General features: G+C 36.8%; 1 protein-coding gene across 2 annotated transcripts in view; it reads left to right on the forward strand.

Annotated features, from left to right (window-relative positions):
• The window catches only part of LOC149623810 (uncharacterized), a 35,959-nt gene extending 33,831 nt beyond the window's left edge, over positions 1-2,128 (forward strand). For both annotated transcript variants that reach the window (XM_089853055.1, XM_089853056.1), the window contains one exon: positions 782-2,128. In XM_089853055.1, the coding sequence (XP_089709181.1) occupies positions 782-1,189 (408 nt within the window). In that variant the 3' untranslated portion in view covers positions 1,190-2,128. The remainder of the gene's footprint in view (positions 1-781) is intronic.
• Positions 2,129-13,588: the final 11,460 nt, after the last annotated feature.

A 13,588-nucleotide genomic window follows, 5' to 3' on the forward strand; every position in this document is an offset into this window, starting at 1 on the left:
TATGAAAAACCATTGATACTCTAATATGATCTGGTACTATGAATACACACTTAACAGTAACTTCCTTTTGACATAAAATATATATATGATTTCTAATACCGAGTAATGCGAACTTATAACACCCCTTTTGGTTAGGGTTAGCTTGGAAAAGGAGCCCAAGTTTTGCCCGATAGGGATCATATGAGTCTGGTAAGGACGCGGGAAAGGCACTCTAAAGCGGCTGGCGCAGCCTTAAGAGAATATATACGGTTTGCTCGACCAATTATTGTCGTCGATATAAACTCTGGCTGCATTTCTAGCACGCTGGTCAGAGACACGAGGACCGGGAGGGTTTCGGCGCCTTTTCCGGCCGAAATATGGCGGGAAAGGTTCTCTCGCGCTTATTTGCTTAATCGCGCGAGCTTTAAGACATTAACACTCACTCTCGAGTCTTGACTCGCGTATTCACGAGTATTCATCGTGGTCTTATGGCGCGAAACGAAAGAGAGATATAGAGAGTCCCCCCAAGAGGTTAAGAATGATTATAACCTACAAGAACACTGGATACACTACGCTTTCAAGAGCTATTGAATTTTACAGGACTAAATCTAAGCCAATAACGGTACAGGACTGTTTTAAACGAGGACTTATGGTGAAAACTTAAGGGAAATATAAGTTTTAATATACTTTAAATTATGGTCTTTCAGCGGCTTACTACTAAAAAAATTTAAGAATTTTTTAAGAAAAATAAATGGTTCTTGACCTGATTATAAATAAAAACAATTTCATATTTATTTTGCAGGTCAAAATATGGTTCCAAAATCGTCGTATGAAATGGCGCAATTCCAAAGAGCGCGAGCTCCTGTCATCAGGTGGCAATCGCGAACAAACTCTACCGAACAAAAACAACCCTAACCCTGACCTAAGTGACGTGGGAGTCAATAGCAACCCTCCAACCAGCAACGGAGGACCCACGACAATTTTAGACAAATCAGCGACGCATCATTTAGTGTCTCACATACAACAGAGGCAATTACAGCTTTTACAACATCATCGTCGACCTGGTAGTCCAGGCATCAACCCTGATATGGGGGGAGGAGGATTAAGACCGGGGTTACCCGGACACTCTGACCCGGGGTTAAACGGGGGTCAAACGGACTACGAAGACTCCGGAAATTCGGAAGAGGAGGAGGAAATTAAAGTGTTATAGTGTGTAATATTTATATATATAAAAAAATAATATTTAAGAACAAACCTAACGCGAAAACATTTAAATATTATATGATATTGACCCCGATCCCCCAAAATTTCGAACTAAAAATGCAGTGTTTAAAAAAACAAACCCTGACTTGTAGAAGATGCAGTGAATATATTTAATTCTCCCTTGAATACGTACCTAATAAAATGTAAATTACAAAATAGTTTTCTCTGAGCTTGGTTTTAATTTTAACGACACTTTTTAGCCAATATCTAAACTTCAAATTGATCAATTAACCCAATAACATCAAGTAATACAGAAATATAATTAAATATTCTAGGGAGAATTAAATAAATCACTGATTAGAGACTGGTACATATTGTGCGGAGAAGTTGAAAGTTAAAAGAAATAAAAGCCAAATAAGTAATAAATTGTAAATAACATTAAGTTCGAAAACGAATCAATTCACAGCAATATCAAATTCGTTTTTTTGTAAACTAAAAACTCTCCCCTGTGACGAAACTAACTTCCTCGAAGGCGTTTGACAGTGCGCGATGAGGGCTAAAACATTTTATAGAGACCCATTATCAACCCTAATTAAATGTGAGCTATATTAATTAAATCCACTAATTAATTTAAAAAAAATCAATTAAGAAAAGAAAACTATGCAGTATTTTAAGTTGTAGCTGGGTCAAGCCTATGTGCCAAAAAAAAAATGAAAAAGATAAACAAGAAAATAAGCAATAGTCTTTATACGATTAGTTAATTAATATTAATTAATTAAGATCGAATTTAATCTAAGTGAGCGTCAAATTAAGTGTTAATTTAATAAATAATTTTACTTTAAAATTTATCCTAAATAAAGTAAACAAAAAACCCACGATGATGTAAATGTAAATAGACTTTGAAAAAAAAAAAACAAGTTTAAAATAATGAAAATATCTACACAAATTTGAATTGCGTTGGAACCGTGTTATAAATCAAGTAGTCATAATTTTAATTATAAAACTATATAGCGTATATATCTATTTGTCCATATAATATTATATAGTTATATTTGGTTCCCAAAACTTAATTTTAATCAAAAGTCAGGGATGATTTTCAGAGTTAGGAAGGGTACTTGGTATGAGTTATTGTTCCTTTTCAAAAACATTCTAGTAATATAGACAAGGGATGGTGGCTTTGAACGAGGGTTAAGGGGGGAAGAAACGCAATTTTAGCATCATTACGAAAACGGTGGCACTCGTGGCATCTACCTGGAAAGCGCATTAAAGTCCTAATATAAATTCAAATTATGAAAAGAGCTAGCTAGCTAGCTATAGAATGGGGTGTAGTGACGTTGCCCTATCCTATTTCTACGCTATAGGAGTGTAAGACCAAGGCTTAGTGAAAAGGAGAGGAATTTTTGGGATATTCTTAGCTGAGCAAGTGGTGATGTTGTATTTTCAGGGATTTTATAACCTAGTCTTTAGAATACGCCAGGTTAATTAGTTACTAGAGAAATCATCTCGTTTGGCAATGGATTAATAATAATGAAATAATGCAACGTGTAAAATCTCACGAAATCTACAAATTAATCTAGTGAAATCTGAGCAGAATTTCATTTAACTTCTTCCAATCTCACGAAATCTAAGGAGAATTTTATTTAACCTCCTTTAATCTCACGAAATACAAGGAGAATTTTATTTAACCTCCTTTAATCTCACGAAATCCGAGGAAATTTCGTGAAAAGTGGGAAAATATAAAGCGAGACATTGCCGCAAAACATGCAAGGAAATCACTATAATTTGCATTAAATATAGTGCGCGAGATAAGCTCGGTATAAACACGGATCCCTTCTTTAAAATACAACATGACCACTTTATTATATTTGACGAAACAAAAGAGGCTCTCTTAGGTTAAGCTCTACTAAAGTAACGGCTGGCTAACACTAAAAATGTAACACGTCATTATATGAACTCTTATTGGACGCAGTTGGCTCTTAATTAGCTGTAAAATCAGATTCCCGACACAACAATCCTCTGGACCGTAAACTGCAACGATCTCCCCGCCCCCCCCCCCCGGCCTTAACCCTTCCCTAGCTACCTATCTTCCATCCTTCTCTTTGGCCTTTCAGACTGGAGGCCTATCCTCTCCTGTTTCTAGCACGAAGCCTCGGTAATGCTTCTCTTACTCTTTTCTAATAATTAACGCTAAGCCTTTGCCAACAACTTTCCTATTTATAAGGGCATAAACGACACCCTAAATCTCTTCACTTTTCTCTCTCTCTCCCTCCCTCCCTCTCTCTCTCTCTCTCTCGCTCTCGAGGAGGGTACAACCATACCCATCTTTTCTTGTATCGTCTCTCTTGATGAAAAATATTTCCCTCATCCTAACCTTTTCCATAAAGGTTAGGTTTAGCGGGGTTGGAAGAGAAAAATAGGGTTATGTTCGGACATATATAATCACTTCATTAGCTTCGAACGACGGCGAAAAAGCCATTATTTATTAGAAAAACGAGCTGGATGGCTGACTTTTAATAAGGAGGTTTAAGGAGGGTAGGGTAACGCTATTAAAAGGATAATTTTTATCCGATGCGATGCGAGGTGTTGTATAAATTATCTTGGAAAATTTAAGGAAGAAATTTAAAAGGCTCCGAAGTTTTATGGGCTTGGAAGTTTTATGTTGATTAACTGTAATTATACATAGGGATGAGGGGTTTTAATAACGGGGGTTATGGTTTTCTTATAAGCTGATGTTTTTAATGGTTAAGTCATTATGAGATGTTTTGAGAGAACTTTTAAAAATTTATTTTATATGGATGTTTTTTTTTAAGTAGTGAATATTGTCTATGGGAAATTTCAATACTTATGGGAAGGTCAGAGGTCAAAGCTTCAATGGATGAGGGATTTTTCTAATGAGAGATGAATTAAGTTATCCATAGGAATCTTTTAGAGACAAACACCCTACGTTTTTTAGAGCAGTGGAATTTCTATGGGAATGTTTAAAGACTGGAAAACCCTTCCACGATAATGTTTAACAATTCTGAAAGTTTGTATATGGGAGTTTTTAAGAGTTAAATAATTTTTAGTGCGTATTAAAGAGCAGCGAATCATTCTATGGGAATTTTAACAGTATGGGAATCTATAAAGACTGGAAAACCCCTCCACGATAATGTTTAAATATTCTGAAAGTTCTTATATTTGAATGTTTGAGAGTTTAAAAGAATTTTCGATCGTGTTAACGAACATCGAAGAACATCATTCTATGGGAGTTTTGAAGATTTTATAGTTTATGATAATATTAAAAACATCAATTAAGCTCTTATATGGGAATCTTTAGCAGTTTAAAATAATTTCCGAGTGTTATTCAATGGAACAAGACCGACGAACGAGACGTACACTTTTCAACGGACAACTTCACGGAAATAATCAGGTAAGTCACGAAACAATGTTGCAACATAATTAACCTCTAATAATCCCTTATTATAAAGTACATTTCCCCCTATTTTTGCCCCCATAATGAGAACAAAACCCTGTCAGATTGACTATGACACGCTCCTGGTTGCGCTTGGCAAGTGTGAACGTTTTGACTCGGGGGTTAAAGCAGCTGTTACGCGGCGGCGCATAATCGGCTTAAAACAGCCCCGCAAAAGGGTGCCCAGCGAAATACACCCTTCTATATTCACGCCTGCGAAAGAGAATTGAGTTTAACGCCTCCCCCGCCTTAACACACCTTTTCATTATAAAAGCGGAAACCGTAGAAAATACCACCCAAAAATCCAAACCAAAAATACGGAATACAACCTAGAATTCATTCACTTTATCGGAGAATACGACGATGAGACAAAACCCTTCCTAGCGTGCAAGCTGATAATCTTTAATTTCAAAAAAAAAAAAAAAAACCGAATGAATTAAATTTAATTTAATATTGAAATTATAACGTGCATTCCTTACAATTAATTGCTGTTAGAAAATGTTGTGTTCGTAGTTAAAGCACAGCATAATGAAAATAATTAAACAGAGATTCATTGTCGGCTGTTGACACATGAGCAGGTAGCGACTAGCGAATGATCTTTAGTTCAATCATACCCAAGTTTATATACCCCTCTTATTACTGATAAGAGTAGGTCAATAATAGGCCTACTGGTTTTTTATACATAACAGAACAGAATAAGCAGCTTGTAATTTTTCTGGGTTCATACAACTTTTGTAAAACCGATTTCCCCGAGTTTTTCAAGTTTTTTCCCATATACTTTCCTGGGTTTTCCTGGTTTTCCCTAAATATTTCACTGAGTTTCCCCGGTTTTTTCCCACATATTTCTTCCCATATATTTAGTTGAGTTTCCCAGGTTTTCCCCCATATATTTCCCCGAGTTTCGCTAGTTTTTTCCCATCTATTTCCTTGAGTTTCCCCGGTTTCTTCCCATATATTTCCCTGCGTTTTCCCCCATATATTTCCCTGAGTTTTCCAGGCCATCCCCCCCATATATTTGAGAAGGTAGAAGAGGCTATTTTTCGCAACGTGAATGAAAGCCAACAAGATGTAAAAATCTTTACCGTTGGTTCCCATAACATATAGCACTCGCTCAAACCTAAATATTTCTAATGTAGCCAACATTATATTCCCTTTAAAGTAATACCAGTTAAGTCGTTAAACCGTTTTGGTTTGAGGTGTCCTAAACAGGCCTTGAATATCATAAATTCTCTCATACGATGTGATGTGCAGATATAATACGATATCAAATTTACTACTAAGAGAGCCCCCCCAAGATAAACTAGTCCTCCATAGTTAATCATAGGCGAAATATTACACCGTTATAGCTCTAGTAATTTCACCCCTTCCCAAATTTGGCGGCGCCACGCGGGTCTACTAATGGGACAGAAAATCCTATAGCCAATCTAATTAACTCGTAAGGCAGGGTTCGTCGCCAAGGCTTAGCACTGATTTGTAGCCAATATCAATATCCATAAGATATTCAGACTTCGATTGATCGAATCAGCACGCGGGGAGGGAAGGGACTTCGAGAGCACTTAGATTGTCGGACAAGCTAGTAATAAACCCTCATCACTTTGGCTATATAGCCGTAAATACTCGGTGCAAGGACCCTCCTCCTCAGGCTGGTGGCAATTTCGCCTTGCCATTTTGCTCGCGCTTAAATGCTTTGCTTAATTAATTTATATCGAATTGACCCTCTGATATTTAGTGACACTTTAAAATTGCCAGGTTATATTAAATTTAAACGAAATATTCAATATTTCCATGAATATATTTAATCATATGTCATATAATTCCCAATAAGTTTGATTCTTTCAATTTTGAGTGCTTGATAGGTTGGAAAACTGTATACAAAAATTCTCTTTTTTTTAGTTTCATCCTTATAGATAAAGGTTTAAATAAATTAACTTCCTTTTAATGTTAAATTAAGCCTAGAAAAGCGCAACAAGACTGGAACAATTTTTTAACTAACTTAAAGTCGTATTATTAACACGTGTTACTGTCAAAACCAGGGTTGGCAAAAATAAAAAAGCCAGATGGTTTTAACCGGTTAAACCACGTAATAGGCATAACGACCAGTAATAAAGTTTTTAAAAAAGGCTGAAATTTAGCAGACGACATGGTTTCAGTTTAGTTTTGGCTTGTGAAAAGATGTTTTACTTTATTATGGATAGTTTTTAGGTTAGTAGAATTTACACCAGGAGGTCAGGCTACTTGGTACTGCACTTTGTCCACCAAGTAGCCTGACCTCCTCCTGGTGTAAATGGTATCAATTCTCCTAGTCTGAAAACTACGTATATAAATGATTTTACTTCGGTTTTATCAATGATTCCTCAGCCTAAACCTCTCTGCATGCTCATATACTAATTTCATTTAAATAAATAAATGTATTAAACCTGCTTTTCTTTATGGTTAAAACCGGTCTGTCTGACTCTAGCTAAGCCAACCCTGAATTCAAAAAATATTTCAAATGAACCATTCGGGTCAATTTTAAAATTCCGACTTCAATCTAAACTATTACACTTAGATTGTAAAACCACATAACAACGTCCCCTATTTGATCTGGGAACAACCAAAAAAAAAAAGAAACCCAAAATACCGCACCACGAAACAAGCTGTCGTTTAGTTCAAACAAACCGAGAACCATCTATATCTTACTTCTTCGGTCGAACATGAAAATTTCAAAAGAACACGATATTTCTTGTTACAAGATCCAACTAAAACCATCATCCCGGCAACCAATTCCCTCAAAACAAAACCTAGACATTTCAGTAGCGTAAATCGCCACCCCAATAACCTTTACTTGGTCAGGATAGAATTTCGGCCAAGTACCAAGAGAGAGAGAGAGAGAGAGAGAGAGAGAGAGCGAGAGAGAGCTAGGGGTATAGAGTTCTCGCAGTGTTGTGCGGGGGTCTCTCTTGACCAGCTGTTGACTGGCTTGTAGTTAGACGCGGCCGCTAGCTCTCTGATACTTAATACCAAGTGCTAGGACAGAGGGAGGGAGGGATGGGTGGGTGTAAGAAATAGCCCCGTATCTAATCGCAATCTACGAAAGAAGACGAATTTCTACGGAGAATCGTGCGAAATTAAACCATTTCCAGATTGTAATCGCAATTGGAGTTAGACAAGGCATAGAAGAGACTATTTCGATAATACCCAAGAGGAAGAATTGGTTTGCCCTAAGCGTATGTAATACGTGTATTGCGGGAAAGCTAACGGAACAAATTTTCGTCGAAATTGTCTATTTGAAGGAGCGCTACTTTATTGCTGGCTCGTTTTCCACGGTTCTAGACCTTCGCAGATTTATTTGTATTGCTCTGAAATATGGTTTCCGTTTCTATTGCCTCATGCCCCACCCTCTCTCTTGCCAATTGCTAAAGATTTTTGTGTTATTGCCTATACACTGGGTGCTGAATTGCGATGATGGTAACTGCAATTGCTTAGAATCGCATCCCAGTCGGAGATTGCTGTATTATACTTATATTTCAACGGAGTGTTTAAATTAGGTATCCCTACACTGTTAATTCCCTCTGTGGCATGTTACAATTGACATTATCGTGCTGCGGAGAAGGCACGGGGGCAAATGGGGCTTCCTGTATCATATTTTCGGTTATTTTCTTTGTTTTTCATAGTGTCTCCAAGTTGTGCATATGCAACCGTGACTTTTAATTATAACACTTAATAATGTTACAGGCTACACGTCTAGAGAAGCGTCTTAACACCAATTAAATATTAAATAAATCTTATACAGGGATAAGCTGTTTCTTATTAAGTCTGCCATGAATTAAAAGATGTGTTCTTAAGGCGATATGGATAACTAAAAATTTCCTTTGACCCTTTCCACTCAATTTTGACCCTAATAACATCATACCCTTAAATTTATGGCAGACTTATTAGAAACACGCTATTTATTACGCTAAACCACTCTTTTAGAAACGCCAATAAATTAAGGTTGTTTTCGCAAAATATTACGCGTCAAAAATCACCCATCATCTACGTCTGAACTTTAAAAAACTTAGAAGATGCATATTTAAATACCTGTTAACGTTATTAAAATATTATCCAATGTAAAAGGGGCTTGTTTGAAAATATTATGTAAAAATGGAGGCATATTTACCCCATCCCCTTTTTTCCCCGATTTCTCTGCCCGATTCAAAAGTTGGGAAAAGCGGCCGTGCTAGGCTAAAAGCAAGGTTGTTTAATACAGCTTAAGGCAAAAGGTAAGTTGCTCTAACTATCTGTATGTGATTTTTGAATTGAATACCCTTGCATTATAAACCAACTACAAAACGTTGGTCCCTTGCTAGAATATTATTTCTTTTTTTTTTAATCGAAAGAGTGTATCAAATAATGAATGTATTAATTGCAACCATGTTTATATCTACAATATTAAAGAAGATACAAGCAATTAAGTTCCGTAATAGATACTACGCGTTGGGCGAAGCACTGGCAAGTACCCCTATTGGACGCCTAATACCATCATCTGACGCATTCGTCCAGTGCTTTTCGGAGAAGCCTAACGCGTAAGGGCCATTACGGAAACTAAATTGCTTGTATCTTCTTTAATTTTGTAGATAGAAACATAGTTCCAACTCAGACCAGCACCTAACCATGGACATGCATCCCAGTGTTAAACCACGGTTTTCAAATTGAAACACGTAGCACGCGCCCTTATGTGTGCAAAATATATCTCCACAATAAATTAATAAGAAACAATTTTTGGCCAAGGCTTAACACTATAACTCAGAGTTATATTTACCAAACTATTATAAATATAACCTTTATAAATCTTTAATGAGATGAACTAAAAATAAAAGAATGATTAAGGTTTACTCACTTTGTCACATTTATATAAGATTTTTGACATCTATTGACGCCTATTCGGCCACTGTTCTCGAGGGAGCAAGAATTAATATTTTTCACGTGAGTCGGTTTGTGGAGACATGGCCTCCTGGATCACGCGACTCGCGGACGCAGGCTGCTCGCGCTATAGCCTCCTGGATCACGGGACTCGCGGACGCAGGCTGCTCGCGCTATAGAAGCCCGCCCAATAGGCCCAAAACGCGTATCAAGCATTTTAAGCCGAAAATCCAAGCCGTCAGCTTTTAACATGGTCGCCTATGGAAGGAACACCGTTTTTTGCCCTAATTTGGCAAATACTGGCTCAAATATCTTGAATATTTTAATGAGATATGTAAAATAAGATTTGTGATTTTTGTGCAAAGTTTCAAAAGATTATATCTTGTAGATTTTTTGTAAAATAATTAAAACTTAGCCTAAATCATAGCCGTCAGCTTTTGACATGGTCACAATAATTAAACGATATTGGTAAAATATAAACCCCAAGCCCAACAAAGGAGGCCATGTCCCAACTTGTTTCACGCAACTTTGTTTCGCAACGAGGTATAAGGTTGATCCTAGCTAATAAAAATCCTAAAAATACTTTCATCGGTCCTGTTTTGCCGTCCTATGAACTGCTTGGCAGAAATAATGTCCCCTTCACTTTCCAGAGGAGGTAAATCTAGTACTTAGGAAAAGCAGCGGGGATGAAGGGGGGGGGCGGGACCCCAAAGGCTCGCCTAGTGCATGCCTACGCCAGCGTTGGTCCCGCATCCCAAAGGCAGAGAGCTGTTACGGTTAACGTAGCGTAAACGGTTTTGCGGAGCGTTTTCGCGCTACACTAAACCCCAACCCTCGTGGCGGCATGAGAGAGAGTCGGAAAATTTTAATTTCGACAACCTTATATCGCGCCGTAAGGGCACGTAAAGCATGGTTTTCACTTGACCGAAAAAAAAAACTACTTTGCAGATGGACGTCAAACGTCAGATTTGTTTTTTTACGTTGCAGCCCAGCGTTATAGCGTTTTCAGTTAGCGTAGTTTCCGCAAATAATGGAACCAAGGTTTAACAGATAAACTGAACATTGCACCAATTGCGGCCCATCTATTGGTCTTTGTAATCTTTGTGCCTAATATCATAAAGATATGGATGGTTACTAACCTCTTCAATAAAACTATCAGCATTGAACTTCGGCATTCTCAGGGATTTGTACTAGTAACTGACTCGATTAGGAACTAAATAAATAAAAACATCGCGGACCGCGAGCGTCCTTTTCCGAAAATGACGTCATGACTCAACCTTATTGCTGATTGGCTCACGCAGAGTGTTAACGTTGAACGCGGCCGAAAAAGTAGAAAGCCAATATTGACGCACTAAACGTAATTTCTGTCCAGCGTACCTATTTTTTTTTTTTTCGGTTGTCGGTTGACGTCGGGTGAAAAGTCGTGATTTACGCCAAGTGAAAACCATGCTTAAGAGTTGTTGGACGACGTTTTACCTTGAAAGAAATTTTTGCTTCTATTTCCCCCTCTAGGAGTCTTTATTAATTTCCGACAACTACATACTTGTATTAATATTAAAGTAGAGCTAGTACGGAAAAGTGGGCGGGGCGGGGGTAATATTTGGCGCCAAAATTGCCTCAATCCTACGTACGGATAAGGATGCCACCACGTGTGATATAAAAAAAACTTCTTTTAAAATTAAGAGTGTTTTGGGAGGAGATTTTAATTAAGCAATTTTAATAACTCTTTTAAAATTCAGAGATACGGTGGGATTTAATATTTTGAAACTCAACAGTCATTTAGGCGGTTTAAAAATTACACCATATCCCAAACCGAGTTCAAAACTTTAATTGAGTTGTAACTTGATTATTAAGAGTCTATATGAGATTTTGAGTAACATAATAAAAATGGTTAAGAAGAAAATAATCTTTGGAAACATTATAACTCTAATATTTTCAATGGAATCGCGAAAAAGCGTGGAAATGTGGGCTAGTACGCGAGGGTTTCTATTAGCTGTACGTATTTTTGGTTTAAGAGTAAATAAATTATATCAGCGGATATAACATATCCTACAGTTTTATAAGGCCCAAGAGAGAGAGAGGCCTTCGAGAGATTTGAAATTGTCAAATTGAGGGCATACGATGAAAATCGAAAGGCATACCCCGGCTATATACCACCAAAGATTTCAATTTAATTCTCGGGCATCTCTTGCCTATCAAATTCAGTTTTTAGCTCGAGGGGGTTTCCTATATAGTTCAGCTTGCGTGAAAAATATGACGCCACCATATCAGAGCTTGAATATGGCAACAGATATAGAGGGAAAGAGTGGGGGGGGGGAAGCCATAAGATTAGGATTTTGAAAATAGAGAGAGGCCGGGACAAGGAATGATATAAAAAGCAGGCCCGGAAAAGAGTAGTTTCAGATAAAGCTGTTTAAATCCCCTAAGGGTCTGTTCCCCTCAAAGGCTCAAAAGTTTTAAACGATATAATAACATAGGATACATTCTTCTCACCAGTCCTATATGGGACGATTTCGGGCGAAATTGGCCTTAGATTTCATTTCATATCGTTTTAAGTTACCGTATAACTTTAAATTGATTTTTTTACACGCTTATTTCAAATGGGGAACATTTTATAGGAGAAAATATGTGTATTTATAGTAAAATATAGGCCTAAAAATGCTTATATATAATTCTATTTTGGCTTCAACTATGTGGAAAAATAGAGGATTATATTTGGATTAAAAAATTAACTTTTTAAAATAATTGGCTTTTAAAAAATGAGATTTAAAAACGTTTCGGTGATAAAAATGCATTTCAAAAAAATTCAGATTTAAAACAAAAAATTTCTTCAATGAAAATTGAAAAAAAAAACTTAAAAATAACTGGCATTTTGAATTTCATTGGGATCCCCTCCCCCACGTACCACCCATTATCAGCACCTACGGGACGCGAAACAACATCCATCTTCGGCAGCAATTATCTCTATTCCCCGTACCCCCAACATTTTACCCCGAGTAAAGCTCGCTCGAGCTAACCCTAACACCCTCGCGGCATCTAAAAAATAAAAACTATCCAAAAAGCCAAACTTACAGGAAATATTTCTGCACAAAATTATTTGAATCCAAGGTTCCTCGATCTTGGCACAGTTTTGATCACAAAATTCACAGATTTCGTCCTAATTTTAGATATTTAAATCCGACTTAAAAAATTAACAATAATTCATCCACATAAGAAACTAAACAAAGGAAAGCGCGCGCTGTCCGGACTAGAGGGACTCCGAAGCTTTCTAGAAGAAGGGGGGAGATAGAGGAGGGGGAGAGAAAAATATGTAGTTGAATTTTTTGTATCGCCATAGCCCACTCGATCACGCGCATCACGACGTTGATAAGGGTGTTTTGGCGGGCTTTTTACTAAGCGTAAAGGCTGAATTCTAATAAAACGTTGTAATTTACAATTTAGCTCCTCGTAAGTAACACATTAAAATTGTCATTTTAAACGCGTTTGACGTTGAGAAACGATATTAAAATGCAATTTTATGACAAAAATATAGGATATTATAGCCTGACCTTTCGTGAAATTATAGGATAATATAGGACAGGTTCAAAAATATAGAATTTTATAGGAATTATAGGAGCGCTGGGCTCCCTGACTTGTCTATCATCAAAATCAGTTTCATCATATCTCGAGATCTTCTGGAGATATAATGATATGTTCGTAGATATTAACATTTTTTAATAACTAAAATTAGGGCCTGAAGGTCCAAATTATTATTTTTTTTTGTGATATATTAAAAAAAACCTTACAAACAATTTTCCGGCAAAAGTTTAATTTTTCTTTGGAAGTCAAACCCTGCGGTATTTTAATTTTATAGTTCGCAAAAGCGCGTGCCTGCCTAATAGTTTTTTAACCATTTTTTTTAAATAAAAATAGGGTAAGCTTGGTGACAATAGATTTAATTAAAAGATGTCCCCAGGTCTTATAAAGAAAAAGTTCCCATAAGTAGGCAAATTTAATTAATTTTCCTACCAACCGCATATTTTGATATTTTTGCCTCCTGGCAAAATTGAAATGTATCCAACACAAGAGGAATAT

Source organism: Phalangium opilio, unplaced genomic scaffold, assembly GCF_054372755.1.
Source record: "Phalangium opilio isolate 3A_F unplaced genomic scaffold, DU_Popi_V2 ptg000113l_1, whole genome shotgun sequence".
Classification (NCBI taxonomy): Eukaryota; Metazoa; Arthropoda; class Arachnida; order Opiliones; family Phalangiidae; genus Phalangium; species Phalangium opilio.